General features: G+C 38.8%; 1 protein-coding gene across 3 annotated transcripts in view; it reads left to right on the top strand.

Moving 5' to 3' along the window:
* The window catches only part of RALGAPA2 (Ral GTPase activating protein catalytic subunit alpha 2), a 300,833-nt gene that overhangs the window by 43,285 nt on the left and 239,776 nt on the right, over positions 1-17,772 (top strand). For all 3 annotated transcript variants that reach the window (XM_081097210.1, XM_081097209.1, XM_081097211.1), the window contains exons 4-6: positions 8,531-8,588; positions 14,397-14,440; positions 16,909-17,086. In XM_081097210.1, coding sequence (XP_080953336.1) covers positions 8,531-8,588; positions 14,397-14,440; positions 16,909-17,086 — 280 coding nt within the window. The remainder of the gene's footprint in view (positions 1-8,530; positions 8,589-14,396; positions 14,441-16,908; positions 17,087-17,772) is intronic.

The raw sequence follows: 17,772 nt of genomic DNA on the forward strand, positions 1-17,772 counted from the left end.
ATGTGCTTGTGACACTGGACTGGTTGGAAGGGAACAGTCTGGCTTGAAGCCTGCAGGGCATCAGCTGCTCCTGCGGTCTTTCGCTGAGTGAACTTGGAGGAGTGGCCAGTCCAGAGATGACTGCAGGTCTGCAGTACTTCCTAATTGCGCTGAAGTGAGCATTTAAATCCTCTTAAGTTTCTAGGGTGGTGGGAACCACGTGGTGGCACCTCACAGGGGCTTTGTGATTTATAGTCATTGTTTAACCTAAAAACTCTCTAGAAGTGATGTGTGTGTGTGTGTGTGTGTGTGTGTGTGTGTGTGTGTGTGTGAGAGAGAGAGAGAGAGAGAGAGAGAGAGAGAGAGAGAGAGGAAGAGAGAGAGAGAGAGAGAGAGAGAGAGAGAGAGAGAGAGAGAGAGAGAAGAAATGGCACAGAAAAGAGCCACAAAAAAGACAGACAGTCAACTTGTACTGGTACCAGAATTGAAGAGATCTGAAAAATGTAGTTTTTAGCCAAAAAATAGAAGCGTGCATGAAATGAAGAAGAGGATGGCAGATTTGGTTGTGTAAAAAGGCTCCTCCCAAATCTGTTTCACTGAGTGCTTTATTCCGGGCAAAACAACATATTGTGGATAGAATTATACGTTGTCAATTTGAAGATTTGTGAAGATCTGTGGATGTTCTCTCATTAAAAGTAAAACAAGAGTCAAGTGCAATTTGATTTTCTTTAAAAAGAGATTAGACCTTTGCACAATCTTAATTTAAGCAAAGTGAAAAAATAACCTTACAGTCTCTCAAATAATGCATATGCTTCCAAGTTTTTGAATATTGCATTTTTAAGAAAGGAATTTATAGGGATGGCATTGGTTCACAAAATCATACAGATTTCAAGTGTACCGCTCAACATTGCATTTTTAGTATCTAATAAAAATCGTTTCCCACTTGTATCTGTCTATTTATTTTGATCACTATTGATAGTGTTTTTCTCTATTCCAAGGTTCTGTATAGCTCCGTGATGGTGAACCTATGACACGCATGTCAGAGGTGACACGAGAACTCATTTTTTTGGTTGATTTTTTTTTTGTTAAATTGCATTTAATATATAAAATAAATATCAAAAATATAAATCTTTTTTTTACTGTGGTTGCAAATATCAAAAAATTTCTATATGTGACACGGCACCAGAGTTAAGTTAGGGTTTTTCAAAATGCTGACACGCCGAGCTCAAAAGGTTCACCATCACTGGTATAGCTCATGAAGGTGCTCTTAGATACCTTCTTCTGCGTCTTACCTCAGTCTTTGTTCAGAGCCTCAATTTCCCCCCTACTGGGATATCTGCTAATTAGTGATCTTCTGCCCCTTCTTCCTCCCTTACCTACCTGGAATGCTCTCTGTGCAATGTAATTCTGACTCCTGTGGCCTTTAGAACTCCCCAGCAAGGCTTTCAAGGCCCTTCCTGACCTGGCTTTTCCCTCCCAATCCATTCCTTACCTCCTATCTTATTTCTTTTTTCTTTTTTTTTTTTTAAATATATTTTATTGATTTTTTACAGAGAGGAAGGGAGAGAGATAGAGAGTTAGAAACATCGATGAGAGAGAAACATCGATCAGCTGCCTCCTGCACATCCCCCACTGGGGATATGCCCGCAACCCAGGCACATGCCCTTGACCGGAATCGAACCCGGGACCCCTCAGTCCGCAGGCTGACGCTCTATCCACTGAGCCAAACCGGTTTCGGCGTACCTCCTATCTTATTTCTGTCCTTTCTGGCAACCTTTTGAAGGTCCCCAGACAAAGCAGCAGATCTCCTCTCTCCTACCCCCATACTCCTTAGTCTGCCTAAAATGCCCTTCTTATATATTCTTTAGGATCCAACTCAAGGCTGGTCTCCCTTTTTCTTTTAATACAAATTTAAATCATTCAGAATTAAAATAGTATGATATAAAAAAGTTAATGAAATTTCACTTTTGTATAATTTTAAAGTTATTTTTTTAATTCTTAAAATTTTTTTCAATTGCAGTTTACAGTCATTATTTCTTATTAGTTTCAAGTGTTTTTTTAACTTTATTAATTTTAAAAATTAGAAAAATTTAAATTACATTTTTCATTTAATATTAATTTATATTAACTTCAGGTGTTTTTATTTTTTATTTCTTTAAAAATATTTTTATTGATTTTAGAGAGGAAGGGCGAGGGAGAGAAAGTAGAAACATCAATGATGAGAGAGAATAATTGATCGGCTTCCTTCTGCATCCCTCACACTGGGGATCAAGCCTGCAACCTGGGCATGTGCTGTGACGGGAATCAAACTGGTTCATAGGTTCATGCTCAACCACTGAGCCATGCTGGCCAGGCAGGGTGTTTTTATTTTTAAAAATTTTTTAATTTGAACAATACTAAACTGTTAAAGAACAAAATTCAACTGAGTAAATTAAACAGATTTTATTGGCTTTTTTATAAACATTTTTTTGACATTCTGTATTGTTTTATATTAGTTTTAATATTTTCTATTAGTACAGCACAGTGATTAGATAATTATATAATTTACGAAGTGATCTCCCCGATAATTCTAGTACCCACTTGGCACCATATGTAATTACAATATTATTGACTATCTTTCCTATGCTGTACTTTGCATCCTGTGACTATTTTGTAACTACCAATTTGTGCTTCTTATTTCCTTCACTTTTTTTCACCCAGCCCCCTGTTCCCCTCAGGCAGTCCTTAATTTTTTCTCTGTTTTTGTTTTGTTTATTTTGTTCTTTAGATTCCACATATAAGTTAAATCATATATTTGTCTTTCTCTGTCTGACTTTTTTCACTTACCATAAAACTCTATAGATCCAGTGCAAATGGTAAAATTTCATTCTTTTTTATGGCCAAATAATATTTTATTGTACATATGTACCAGAGCTTTCTTATCCACTCATCTATTGATGGGCACTTAGGTTGCATATCTTGGCTATTGTAAATAATGCTGTAGTGAACATAGGGGTACATATATGTTTTTGAATTAGTGTTTTGGTTTTCTTTGGATATATAGTTAGAAGTGGAATTGCTGGGTCATGAGGCAATTTCATTTTTAATTTGTTGAGGAACCTCCATACAGTTTTCCATAGTGGCTGCACCAATTTGTAACCTTCACCAACAGTGTATGAGGGTTCTATTTTCTCCACATCCTTACCAGCACTTGTTGATGATAGGCATTCTGACAGATTTGAGGTATTATCTCATTATGGTTTATTTAAAATATTTTTTTATTTTTCAGTTACAGTTGATGTACAATATTATTAGTTTCATGTGTACAACCCCGTGATTAGACATTTATGTTACTTACAAAGTGATCACTCTAATAAATCTAATACTCATTTGACACCATACATACTTATAATTATTATTGACTTTATTCCCTATACTGCACTTTATATCCCCATGACTGTTTTGTAGCTACCAATTTATACTTCTTCATCCTTTCACCTTTTTTACCCATTCCAACCCCCCTCCTATGTGGCAAACATAAAAATATTCTCTGTATCCAAGAGTCTGTTTCTGGTCTCCTTGTTTGTTTGTTTGTTTACTTATTTATTTTGTAGTTCCTTATTTTAGTTCTATTTCTCTTAAAATTTAAGGTTCCAAACAAGTGTTGACATTCAGAGCTCAATAAAAATATTTTGTCCATATCAGGAAGTCAAGTCATTTTTAGTAAGAGATGAGTGGCCAGGCCCAAGACAATTGAAGAATAAGTTGCCCTTTCCATAGTTCTACCTGGAAGTGTCCATGCCACTGGGCTCCTATTCACTTGGGTCTTTCTAAAGCCAGACTATCCTTTTAGCACAGGCATTCACAGGATGTTTCCTTTAAACATAACTACTCAGTTCTCATCATAGTTTTCTGAGCACTTATAACTCAAAGGGTTACTGGACTTCTGTTCTCTTCCTGGTCATTTTCTTGACCAAGCATCTTGTATCATGCAGCTAGTTTCAGGGAAAGTTTCTCCCCTTTTCCTCTACTTTGGGATATGTTTTGTTGGTCATTGCTTTAGTATACCTTATATGAGCTAATATGTAATATTTTTCTCATTTTTCATTGTCTTCCCTTTCTAAGTGGAATTGAAATCAAGTGTGAATCTACTGGTCATTTGGTAATTATTTGAAAAAAAAAAGTTTCCCACAAAAATTTAATTACAGTCAGCAATTTTATTTTATTTCTTTTAATTCCTTACCTGAGGGTAGACAAGGAGGGGATGGAGAGAGTGAAAAAATTGATGTGAGAGAGAAACATCCATTAGTTGCCTGACACATGTGCCTGACCAGGGATCAAACCCACAACCCTGGAATGTGCTCTTACCAGGAATTGAACTCATGACCTCTTCAGTGTATGGGACAACAATAGCGATTTTAAAGTACACCATAGATAGCATCTTGTACAAACTCCAGCTTAAATTTCACATTATTCCTGGTCATGCAGTAGGTTCTGAAGAAGAAAGAACTATGGATAATCAGCTAAAAGAATGACAGATTCCCTGTTGTGCTGATCAGTTAGTAATACCTAATTTTGATTTCGAGTGTGCTATAATGGATTACCATATAGATGTCGCTGAGCACTGAGCATTAAACAGAGCCATGTGTTTTTCTGAAAAGTAATATTTATTCACACTGTGTGGCTTTCCTGAAAAAATTTTCTTTATTTTACTCTCCAGTGAAACTATAAGGTGTCAGTAGTTTATATGGCATTCACAGTCGTGTAGCTTAGAATATTGGCTGCAGTAGAAATGCCATATTGTATATGCCTCAGTGAAGTAGGCTTCATCTGGGACTTTCTAGGGGGCAGGCTTAGCATTTAGACACGGATGGTTGTGTGGGTCTTTATTTTTATTGACCTCATAGACTTAGTATATAAAATGGCCATTGCAATATTTGGGTGCAAAAAGAAATTTCAGTGTGGATGGTGTTTTGGCCTTTGAGTTCTATAGTATTCTGTCCCTTTAGAAATATTTTTAGTAGCTCTGGCATTGGGCATTGTGTTACATACCTGAACATTATTGAATTTATTTTTAAGTGTTTTTAAAATTCATCCACTTTGTAAGTCTGAAAACTTTTATTCAGAAGTGATGGTAGGTGATAGGCCCCACAGAACAAGTTAGAGATTCCTTGTGTCTAACTGAAAGTACCCAAGCATCTAGATACATCAGCTTGCTGTATTCTTCTTGTTTCTTTTTTCTTTATTGCATACTAAGAAAAGAAACCTAAATCATGAAAACAAATAAGTATTTTGAAAATCTGAAAAGCATGACTCAGTGCCAAATTGGTTTCCTGACTAAAGTAAAGAACAGTGCGCATGCAGACATTCGTCTAGTCCAAGATAAGATCTATCCGGACCTCTACAGTAATTTTCTTAGTATCTTCTATAAGACATTTTATTTATTTTTATTTTTTAATATATTTTTTATTGATTAAGATATTACATATGTGTCCTTATCCCCACGTTACCTCCTCCCCCCCCCCCCCGCCCCCCGCTCATGCCCTCACCCCCCTGTTGTCCGTGTCCATTGGTTAGGCCTATATGCTTGCATATAAGTCCTTTGGTTGATCTTTCCCCCTTACCTCCACCCTCCCCTACCTTCCCTCCAAGGCCTGACAGTCCAATCAATGCCTCTCCGTCTCTGGATCAGTCCTTGTTCATCAGTTTATGTTGTTCATTATATTCCACAAATGAGTGAGATCATGTGGTATTTATCCTTCTCTGACTGGCTCATTTCACTTAGCATAATGCTCTCCAGTTCCATCCATGCTGTGGCAAATGGTAAGAGTTCCTTTTTCTTCTTCCTCTTCTTAAAGAATACCTTTCAGCATTTCATATAATGCTGGTTTGGTGGTGATGAACTCCTTTAGCTTTTTCTTATCTGTGAAGCTCTTTATCTGACCTTCAATTCTGAATGATAGCTTTGCTGGATAAAGTAATCTTGGTTGTAGGTTCTTGCTGTTCATCACTTTGAATATTTCTTGCCACTCTCTTCTGGCCTGCATGGTTTCTGTTGAGAAATCAGCTGACAGTCGTATGGGTACTCCCTTGTAGGTAACTGAGTTTCTCTTGCTGCTTTTAAGATTCTCTCTTTGTCTTTTGCTCTTGGCATTTTAATTATGATGTGTCTTGGTGTGGTCCTCTTTGGATTCCTTTTGCTTGGGGTTCTCTGCGCTTCCTGGACTTGTAAGTCTATTTCTTTCACCAGGTAGGGGAAGTTTTCTGTCATTATTTCTTCAAATAGGTTTTCAATATCTTGCTCTCTCTCTTCTTCTGGCACCCCTATAATTCTGATGTTGGTACGCTTGAAGTTGTCCTACAGGCTCCTTACACTGTCTTCATAGTTTTGGATTTTTTTTTCTTTTTGCTTCTTCGGTTGGGTATTTTTTGTTTCTTCATATTTCAAATCTTTGACTTGATTCTTGGGATCCTCTTGTCTGCTGTTGGATCTCTGTATATTATTCTTTATTTCAGTCAGTGTATGCTTAATTTCTAGTTGGTCTTTTTTCATATCCTCCAGGGTCTCACTAAATTTATCAGCGGTTTCCATAAAATTCTTGAAAAACCTTATAAACGTGGTTTTGAACTCTATATCCAGTCGTTTGCTTTCCTCTATTTCTGTCATTTGTGACCTGTTTCTTTGTCTCCGCATTTTTTATGCTTCCCTGTGTTGGTAGAGTGGCTTTGTGTGCTAGGTGTCCTATAGGGCCCAGTGGCTCAGCCTCCCCAGTTACCTGAGGTGGACACTCTTGGTGCACCCCCTTGTGGGCTTTGTGCACAGTCTTGTAGTTATGCCTTGATTGTTGTAGGTATCACTGGGAGGAATTGACCTCCAGGCCAATTGACAGTGAGAATCAGCTGTCTGCAGTGGGAGAACTTCTGTGCTGAAGACACCCTTCTGGGGCAAGACTTGCTTCAGTGGGGCTTTGGTGCTCACTGAGTCTGCCCCCTCAGTGTGTCCCTTATGGATCTGAGGAGTTGTAATCTGGATGGTCCCACTGTGACCACTGGTACGCTGGCTCTTGGATCTAAGGAGGTGCTAATTTATTCTCTGCCTGAGGTTACCCAGCAGGAGCTACGAAAAGATCTGCAGATTCCCCTTCCTTTTTTGGAGTTTGGAGGTGCCCAGGTGAGGCCCAGCTGTGAAGCAGTGCAAGCTGCTGTGGGTCCTTGGGCCTTCTCTTGGAAGTTCTGGGTCTGTCTGGCCCAGCTGTAATTTGTTAGGTAATTTTCAGATTGCAAGGGGCCAGGGCATTCATATGCAAAAGCCTTTGCCGCAGCCTGGGTAGGGCAGGGTCTCAAGGAATCAATAGGGTGGAGCAAGCAGCTATGGCAGATCCTCAGCCCTGCCCTAAGGGGCCGCGCTGTCTCAGTGTCCTGTTAATTTAATTGCTGCAAGCACCTCTGAGAGAAAGCCTCCCTCGAGTTCTGAGTTCTGCCCGCTGCCAGACAGTCCAGTTTCTCCCCGTATGAGTCCTGGGTCCCCAGAGACTTCCCAGAACTGGAGTTCAGAGCAGTCGGAAGCTTGTGACTCCCTCCCGATTCAAAAAGACAGCCGCGTCCTCAGGTACCAGCCCCTTTCCGCGGGTGCGCTTGAGCCTCCGTACCTTTGCACTTTACTTCCGCAGCTCCTGACTCTCAGTGTGCTTTTCTCTTTCCTTCTAGTTGTAGAATTTCCACTCAGCCAGCCTTCCTGTAGTTCTGGATGATGTCCGTTTTGTCTTTTTGTTGTATTTGTGAAGTTGTTGTAGGAGGCAGCAATTTCGGTGTTTACCTATGCCGCCATCTTGGTTTCTCTTCTATAAGACATTTTAAAATTAACTGGCAAGATGGGATCAGAAGATGATCCTGGAATGTAGCTGATATGCCAAGTCCCCTTGGAGGAAAATGCATGAGAAAATAAGACACTGGGTCTCTGCTGTATCGTTTGCTCAAGAAGGAGGCAGAAAAAGTACAGGAAGGACTCAGTGCACCCAGGCTTCCATCCGTATGAGGCAACAGTCAACCGATGAGAAGCATTGTCAGTATAGATTGTGTCCCTGAAGTAGGGTACCTTCTCTTAGTTCCACGATCTCTTCATATGATGAGAATATTCTAATTAATCATTCACATATTATTGTGGCAGACATAGATATGTGCTGCTCACATCCCCTTTTAAAGAAAGAATTTGCTGTACAGCTGTAAGGAGTGGATCAGTGGCAGCCTCTGCCTGTTTATGCCTTTAGCTTTCTAGCCATGGTCAGTCACCCTCTTATCATGGTCACCTATAGGGGTAGTTAAACCTGGGACAGTAATCTCTTTAAAACATTCAGGAAGCTTGCATGGGGCAAGTAAATGAAACTGTTCCCATAGGGGTATAGGATAAAGTACAGTATATATGTTATTACAAATAATTTTTCTATTTTATTTTCTGAAACATATATAGTAATCACTATGGGCCTGTCATGAAAAAATTTCATTTCATTTGTAGTTTATTTTCTTTTTATGTCTTATGATTTTGTTGTTATTGTGTGTTTTGTTTTTTTTATAGAAAATACTGCAGTTTCTACCTGAACGCATTTTCTTTCGATGGCATTACCAGAGTATAGGTAAGAACAATTAAATATTTTTTAAAGTAATATAGATTTCTTCTCATTGAATTTTCAGCATTTTTTAAAAAAATTAACACCATCAAGATAGGTTATAGCAAGGAAAATCAGCAAGGGTATGCTAATTAAAGCCAAGACAAGACCAACCTGGATTTTGAAGGAAAATATAGTATTTTTCTATGCTGAAGCGTGGTTGGTAGAATAGCAGCAGCATACTCAACAGAGAGCTTGTTAAAAAATGCAGAATTTCAGGCCCAGCCAGATCTGCTGAATTATACTCTGAGTTTTTAAACAAGAGCCCCAGGGATTCCTGTGCAAAAAAGTTTGGAAACATTGATCTAGAATTTTAAAGTAATTTTACATTTTTACTTACAAAAATATCTTGTTCTTCAAGCTTTGATCATTGGCTCAAAATCCTTCTGTTTGAATGCTGTAGAATGTGGCAGCAAGAGGGAACTTGAAATAGAGCAAGTTGCCACGACTGCCTTTTCTGTCCAACTCTTGACATCGGACATTACATCTCAATGTAGTATTCACAGCACAACTGGAGTAATTTGTGGTATTGATTGTGAACTTGACCTTCTTTTTAAAGTGTTGGTTTAGTCCTTTAGCCTTAGAAGACTGACATTTCCTACAACTTTCTTTTATTAGCTGACTAGAGGCCTGGTGCATGAAATTTGTGCACTCGGGGGGAGGGTGTCCCTCAGCCTGGCCTGCACCCTCTCGCAGTCTGGGAGCCCTTGGGGGATGTCTGACTGCTGTGGTGGTGGGAGAGGCTCCCGCCACCGCTGCTGCACTTGCCAGCCGTGAGCTTGGCTTCTGGCTAAGCGAAGCTCCCCCTGTGGGAGCGCACTGATTACCAGGGGGCAGCTCCTGTGTTGAGTGTCTGCCCTCTGGTGGTCAGTGCATGTCATAGCCACTGGTTGTTCTGCCATTCGGTCGATTTGCATATTAGCCTTTTATTATATAGGATTGTATAGGATTGTATTTGAGGAGAGCATAGCCTCATTATGGAATCTTAACTATTTGATCGTTCATACAGTCAAATATTTACTGAAGGAGAGATATTTGTGTGCAAAGTTCTGGGGCAAAAACAAAGAATATCGAACCATCCTTGTATAAGCCAATTGCCTAGTGGGGGTTAGATGAGAAAAAATAATTACAGTATAACTGTCACTTTGAAAGAAGTATAATGGCAGCAAAGAAGAAAAGTTGAATAATTCTATTCAGAGGAATTGAGTAACACAAGAGAGATAATTTTAATCTGAGCCTTGAAAGGCGAGTGTGGAAAGGGATTTTTAGGTAGAAAAATCAATATATAAAGACATGGAACCTGAAAGAACATGGCTTATTTAGTGGATATTCTAAAATTCAGAATGTTAATTTTAACTTAGGATTATTTATGTGAAAAATGTGACTGATTCTTATATAAACAATTTAAAATTATCTATAATAATAAAAGTGTAATATGCTAATTAGACCAGATAGCCAAACAACCTTTCCAGACTACCTTCTGGACGAAGCTGGCTGCAAGGGCCGAGGCAAGCCACCGCAGCTGTGAGGGCTGAGCCCCTTGAATGAATTTCGTGTATCAGGCCTTTACATTTATAAATGTAAAGAAAGTAAAGTATATATGGCACATACATCTATTGAACTGAATGACTAAATTATTAAAGATAAGTGCCGTGGTCTTTAAATCTTTCAAACACATAGAGAAGGTTTTTCTTTAAATTTTAGAGAGTTATTGATAGCATTTCTGCTAATTGATGCTTTGACTTTGTATATTTAAATTAAAGTAAAATTAAATCAAATGTTAAGTATAATCTAAAGATTCATCATGGGGATGGGGATTTGTTATTTTCCATGATATAGCAGGAATTGGTGACAATGAGAAATAACTAAGTGAAGTATTTTTTTTTTAGTCTGTGTTAGCTATAATCTTTCAATTTTGTTTGTAATTTATATGAAAACCATACTCATTTTCTTCAGATAGTACTTTAAAATGTCTGAAGACTGGTAGGCTCCTTTCAGCATGAATAAATTTATTAGAACTATGTGTGGAAATTAATTTGTGAAATATGTTGTGAAACTTTGTGCATCTACTAGACAGTATGTGTTAGTACTTTACTTCTGCCTAATACCACATGGTTACTGTTAAAATTGCTGGTACAAGTAGCTTTGATAGCATCTTACCAGGAACACTGACTCCTGGATTGGGATTACCAAGTACTAGGTCTCCTGAGCCATCGTAAGAGCAGGTGTTGTTTATCTAGCGCAGGAGTTCTCAAACTACAGCCCGCGGGCCACATGCAGCCTGCCAAAAACATTTATCCGGCCCGCCGGGTGTTTTTGCCGCCGCTGCCTGTCCTGCTTAGCAGCCGACTCGTCCCGGGCCTGCAGTGCGCATGTGTGGAATGTCTGAGGGACAGTGAACTGGCCCCCTGTTTAAAAAGTTTGAGGACCTCTGATCTAGCGTATGTAGTAGTAGAATAAGCTGGCCCTGTAACGTACTCAGAATGAGCCATGTTTCAGAACATGGCTGAAGTTTAACCATTTGCATGTAAAAGAATTCTTATAATTGATGATTATATACCTAGTGCTTGAATCAAACAGGCTCTTTTCAGATAAGTATATTTTTCCATGATTTATCAAATTGGGTAGGAATTGATGTTAGACAGGTCCACATCCCTTTTATGATGATCTTCAAGCTAGATGTGCTTTGAAATGAGAATCCTGTATAATAAAGAGGTAATATGCAAATTGACCCTCACGCCCTCACAAAGATGGCTGCCTACAACCAGGCCGGCAGGGGTTAGTGAGGGACGACCAAACGACTGAATAGCAGGCTGCATGGGACAACCAGGCCAGCAGGAGGAGGCAGTTGGGGGTGACCAGGCCAGCGGGGGGGGGGGGGAGGGGGCAATTGGGGGAGATTAGGCTGGCAGGGGGGCAGTGAGGGACAACTAGGCCAGCAGGGGGGGCAGTTGAGAGCAACCGGGCCAGCAGGGGGGCAGTTAGGAACAGCCAGGCCGGCAGGGAGGGGGCAGTTGAGGGTGACCTGGCTGGCAGCGGCGGGCAGTTAGGGGCGATCAGGCTGGCACACAGAGGCAGTGAGGGTGGTCAGGCCAGTGGGGGGGGGGTGGCAGTTAGGGGCGACCAGGCAGGCAGGCAGGCAGGCAGGGGAGCGATTAGGAGCCAGAGGTCCAGGATTGTGAGAGGGATGTCCGAGTGCCGGTTTAGGCCCGATCCCTGGGATCGGGTTAAACCAGCAGTTGGACATCCCCCAAGGGGTCCTGGATTGCGAGAGGGTGCAGGCTGGGCTGAGGGGACCCCCGCCCCCCACTGCCGTGCATGAATTTTGTGCACTGGGCCTCTACTATTTCAGATTTAGAATGGCACTATGGTGTATTGATGTACAGTGAATATTCACACAGTGTTAATGTCTGTAGATAACACTCCTAAGGATCTGGGCAGCACCCTGTAACCAAGAGAGTTATTACTTATGTAGCCTAACATAGGAGTATTTGTCATCAGTGGGCTAATTCAGCAGAACCTCAGGTTAGTCAGGTATTGACATCACATGAGTTCAGAGCAGGTCAGTTCCTGTCCACTGAAAAATTACACAAAAACCTCCAGATTTCTTAGCTTTTCAGATTTTGCAATTGCTTATTAGGGATTAGGGATTTGTAATTCTACACTTATTTTTTTTTTTTTAACATATGTCACTGTGCCTCTTGCATTCTTCCCAGTTTATTTGGACTTGTTAAAACCATTACTATTTGTCACTCAAGGTATTGACCAAGTTAGTTGTAGAAACTAAGAAACTATAATGAAATTCCAGATTTCAAAGGAATGTGCCTTAAATTTTGTCTTAGCTTTGGCATCTTGACTTTTACACAACCTCTGAGGCTAGCGCAGGAAGCTTTTCAATAGCCAGTAGCTGACATTTTAGGTTTCTACTATCCTTACTTACTTTAGTTTTTTACATTCTAAATCTAGTATTTTGTATGTAGTAGGAAGAACAGTGCTATATAAACATTTTTTAAGATTAAAAAAATATTATTTTTCAAGTACAGTTGGCATTCAGTATTATTTTATTTAGTTTCAGGTGTACAGCATAGTGGATAGACAGTCATGTTTTAGAAAGTGATCCACCCAATATTTCAAGCATCCACCAGGCATAATATTATCAGCTGTATTTCCTATGCTTTATTTTACCCAAATCATAAAGATCTTCTCCTGTGTCTTCTAGAAGTTTTATACTTACATGTTTCACATTTATGTCCTTGATTTATTTTGAGTTAATTTTTGTTAATTTCAAATTCCTCCAGTGGACTGCTGCTCTCTTGCATTTATCATAGACATTTATAGTGCCAGAAGGTTCTGTGTTTCTGCTCCACTGGCAACTTTCAGCAGATCTTGCAGGCCAGCTTCCAGAGGGCATTTCTCTATGTTTTTGCCCCTTTGCTGGGGTTGGGGGAGGCATACTGCATTTCTTATTAATTGTTTGAGGCATGATATATAGAGGGAGTTTTTAAAAAATTAAATTAAGAATGGATTTTATAATGTTAAATTTAGATTCGAACTATGTTTGTGAATTTACGGCCTTGAAAAAGATTTTTAAATGATTGTCAGTTCTTCCTGAGTAGAAATTATCAAGAATGGCAATTCTTGGAATTGAAAATGAGATGAGCAAGAAAGTAGATTTAGAAAATATTGATGAATTTGGTTCTGTTAAAGCCAAGAAAGCAAAATTATATTACATTCTGTTTTATAAGTAAAATATTTAAATAATGTGATTTTAAAATACTTTTTAATATTGAGTTTTTTGATTTTTCAATATTTTTTTGACATTTAAAATTTTGGGGAAATTTGCCCATTAAAAATATATATAGTGGTATATATTTTTCCTTTTACCCCAGGCTGTAGTATGACTCAGCTCAACATTGATACTTATGTAAAATTTTAATATTGGTCATTATGGATTTTTTGTATTAATTTTAAAAACTATTTCATTAAGATATTTGTTTTGACTACTGAGTTTTTGTTGCCGCCTTAATTTTTTTGCAGAATCTTCACTCTTCTCATCCTTGTCCCAGCCTTGATATTCTTACTGCCTCCTCAAAAGTAGTAAGACTTACATTTAAGGTTATTTATAAATACAATAAAAGCTAGCCAATAGAAGTTAGAAATTCAGAGAATCAATTCAACTAAATAGATTTTACTTATTCATTAATTCTTTTTTTCACATGAATCAATGTAGAGGCAACCAGTAGGGTTGAAGAGATGGGGATGGGTGTCATGATAGTTTGGATAAGTTTAAAAATCAAACAGGTAAGATATATACAGATAAACTTTTTGAAATTAAAATGAAAAGGATTTCATAATGGTAAAGTTAGAGTAGAAATATCTTTGTGAATTTATGGTGTGAAGAAATATTTAAGTGGCCAGGCAAGGCTCTTAGGTCCTTATCACCAGTTCTCATGTTGAAACCTTGTGCTCTTACATCCCCACTGCACAAATTTGTTCTTATTTGAAAAGAGTTCCTTAATGTGCGTGGGTATCTGTATTTCCTTAATATCAATCATTTTGACTCTTTTAAAAGAATTTTGAAAAGGTTCATATTCAAAGTACTTTTATCTTAAAAACATCTCTCCTTCCATGACATTGCTTTGTTTTTGAAAGTCAGCCTTCTTTTATTTTTTATCTTTTATTATAAAAACATTTTTTATTTCTAAAACTGATCTTTTAAAAATTAGATCTTAAATTTATATACTCCATTTCTAATCTATTGTTTTAAACTTTCAGGCTCAACTTTAAAGAAGCTTCTACACACTGGAAATTCTGTTAAGGTATTTATTTTAGATGGATGTGTAATGGCGTTTTTTTATTACTCTTAAGTTATTCCATAAAGTAACAAAATTAGGCCACTTGAAAAGAACTTTAAAAACCACTTGACTTAGTTTTTAGTTTTATTTTATTTATTTTTAATATTTTTTTGGTAATCCTCACTCAAGGATATTTTCCCATTGATTTTTAGAGAGAGTGGAAGGGAAGGAGAGAGACAGAGAGAGAGAAACATCGATTGGTTGCCTCCTGCATGCACCCAACCAGGCTAAGCCTACAACTGAGGTACGTGCCCTTGACCTGAATCACATCTGGGACCCTTCAGTCTGTGGGCTGATGCTCTATCCACTGAACCAAACTGACTAGGGCTTAGTTTTTATTTTTAATTGAGAAATTATATTTCCAATATTGTTAGTTTTGTTCTTACATCGTAACTTATTGTGATAGAGATTTTAAATAATATTAGGAGAAACTGGCTTGGGATTTGGAGTTTGGAATTCTAAATTTGATTCTGCTGTATACAGATAGGGAACCAGTGGCAAGGTGCTAACTGCTCCAGTTTTATCATCAGAAAAGGGAAGGGGTTGAACCAGCTCCTTTCTAAGCTTCAGAGCTAACGTGCCTGATTCTGTTCGCTCAGTAATCTTGTTAAAATCATTGTTGTCTCTGAATTATTTTTGAGCACCGTTGTGTGGGAAAGAGCAGCAGAGCCTTCCTCTTGAATATTTATTGATGTACAGCAGATTGATCTTGTAATTTAAGTTAAAATTGTCTTATTTTAAAATGAATATGCCTTTTATAATGACATACCATTTGATGCTGGGATAAGATGGCACTAAAACATCATTGGCATAGAAGCCAGCCTGGGATGTATATTTTATGGAAGGTAATTCACTTGTGGCTCATTAAGTTATGAGTGTGCCTTTAGTAAGCTACTACATTTTTTGGTTTAACCATCATAGCCACTTAAACTTGGCATGTTGAATATCTCTTACATGCCAAAACAAGGAGGGGAACTACTTCTAGCTTCACAATAGATTCTGTGTTTTGTCCCTCCTCTTATAATGAATAGTCTTACAGTTAAAACCTGTGAGGTTGTTCTCTCATGTTTCTTATTGGCCTTATTTATGTTAGTTATCTGAAATACAGTTAGCTTAAAAATATTGGAGACTTGTGATAGAATTTTGAACTTTCTTCTTGTTAAATTCAATATAATTTGATGAGGTACACATAGTACCATGTCATTTTTTGTCTGAGTCTGAATAGCATTATGCATTCAGTAATGTCACTACTTAATTTACCTGCTTGGGATTAGGACAGATGTGAGTGTCCATGGGGGTTTGTGCAGATGAGTAGAGAGTTCACTAGCAGATCTGAAAGTACGCTGTAGAGTCCATTGTTAGTGGGAGTAGCACTGCCACTTGTCTTTGTGAATTTGACTTCTGTGGGGTGTTAGCCAATCTTTTTGTTTCTTTTTTTTGGCCTTTTTCCTTCCCTTGGCTTTTCTGTAGAGCCTCCTGTTTGGCTTAAATACTCACTCTGGCAGGATCCATACCTTGGTGTAATTGAAAGGCGGCCAGGCAGTCCCTCAGTTGCCTACATTTGGAGCTCACTAATCTTTCAGCTCTGTCTGACACTTTTTCATCTCTTTTGCTTATTTAATTTCTTTCTTGGATGTTATCTTTTCAGCCATTTAGGTATATAGAAATGGAAATACCGGTGTTTATGAATTCTTGGAATAGAATGAAGTTGGAAGTAAGTGTAGAGGAGGAGGAAGGACACAGCTGCCTCTATAGATGTTTCTACCAGTGATGCTCAGCATTTAGAACATGGCAAAGGTGTTGGAGAGAATAGATAGGGACATGAGAGCTGCCCCAGCCCACTGAGCCAGTTCTTCAAAGTCTTATTTAGCTCTAAGTGTTCTGATTTACAGGAGCATTGGACTTGTGCCCATTGTAGTGACATGACATGAATGCTGTCCAAAGCACAGTGCAAACTTGGAGGAAGATTTTTTTGCATTGTTCATGGGTAATTGAGTGTTGATGATATGGGCATTGTGCCTATGGAATGAAATATGTTTAATAGGAGATACACAGTGCTTGCTGGGAGCCAGGCACTGTTCTAACTTACTCGATCCATACCAGTACTTCGTGGTAAATTCTGTTATCCCTAGTTTTACAGGTGGAGTGACTAAGGCATAGAGAGGTTAAGTGGTTTTCCACAGGTCACAGCTAAGCTAGAAAGTGGCAGAGCCTGCATTTGAACCCGGGCACTCTGGCTCCAGAACCCAAGCTCTTAACCTTTGTGCTGTATTGCAGTATCCTTACTTACTTGTCTCGAAGTAAAGAACTTGGTGCAGTACTTTAACAGTACCTTTCACCTCTAGTTTTTCTTTCTCGGAACTGATGCTACATTAAAATGCATTTCTCCATATACATATGTTTAATTTCGTTACTTTTAATTTTGTTTTTAGATAAGATGTGAAGGAATCAGGCTGTTTCTTCTGTGGCTTCAAGCACTTCAGACAAACTGTGCAGAAGAGCAGGTGCTGATTTTTGCTTGCCTCGTGCCTGGTTTCCCAGCAATCTTGTCCTCCAGAGGACCCTGTACTTTGGAGACACTCATCAATCCGAGCCCTAGTGTAGCTGATGGTGAGTGATGTGAGCAGATCTTACTGGTTGAAAGGACTCTTGAAGGTACATTAAGGAATTCCTTGGTTTGTCATTTTCTTGAATAGAAATCTTGATTTCATAGATTAATTTTGGAGAGGAATCCTGTTCATAGTCACAGTAGAGTCTTACAAACATTAGAATTGAAAGACTTCAGACTATTTTATATAAAATGATGACAAGAGAAGTTTACTGAAGTGTTGGAAACAGAAATGGAAGGGAGTAGACAGATGTTGGCAATAGCAGAAAGTAGAGACACATGGTATGTCTGGAGTGTTTTTGTGGCTGTTAATGCAATTCATATCCACTTCCCGAAAGTACTGTCTTTTGTCCTCATTACTGTTGTTTCATAAGTGGACATTCATCTGCTCACCCAGGTTCTTTCTTTGCCAGCTGTGTATTTTCACGCAGCATTCATGGAAGGACAATAGTGGCCTCATGGGACTATTACTGGCAGCCATTTCTGTCCTGTTAGGACCATGGATTTATAACTGCACGTCAGTTTTATTGCCAAATGACAGGTGTTTGATCTTAGACTGACCAAAGCAGAATTTGAGAGGGAAAGGATGGTGCAGTGGTAGGGGTGGCTTCATGGCCTTCTGCCTCCTGTTTCCCAGCCCTTCATGCACACTGGTGTGGTCTGTGTGAGGAGTTCTAATGGATGGATA

Source organism: Myotis nattereri (assembly GCF_964212035.1).
Source record: "Myotis nattereri genome assembly, chromosome: 8".
NCBI lineage: Eukaryota > Metazoa > Chordata > Mammalia > Chiroptera > Vespertilionidae > Myotis > Myotis nattereri.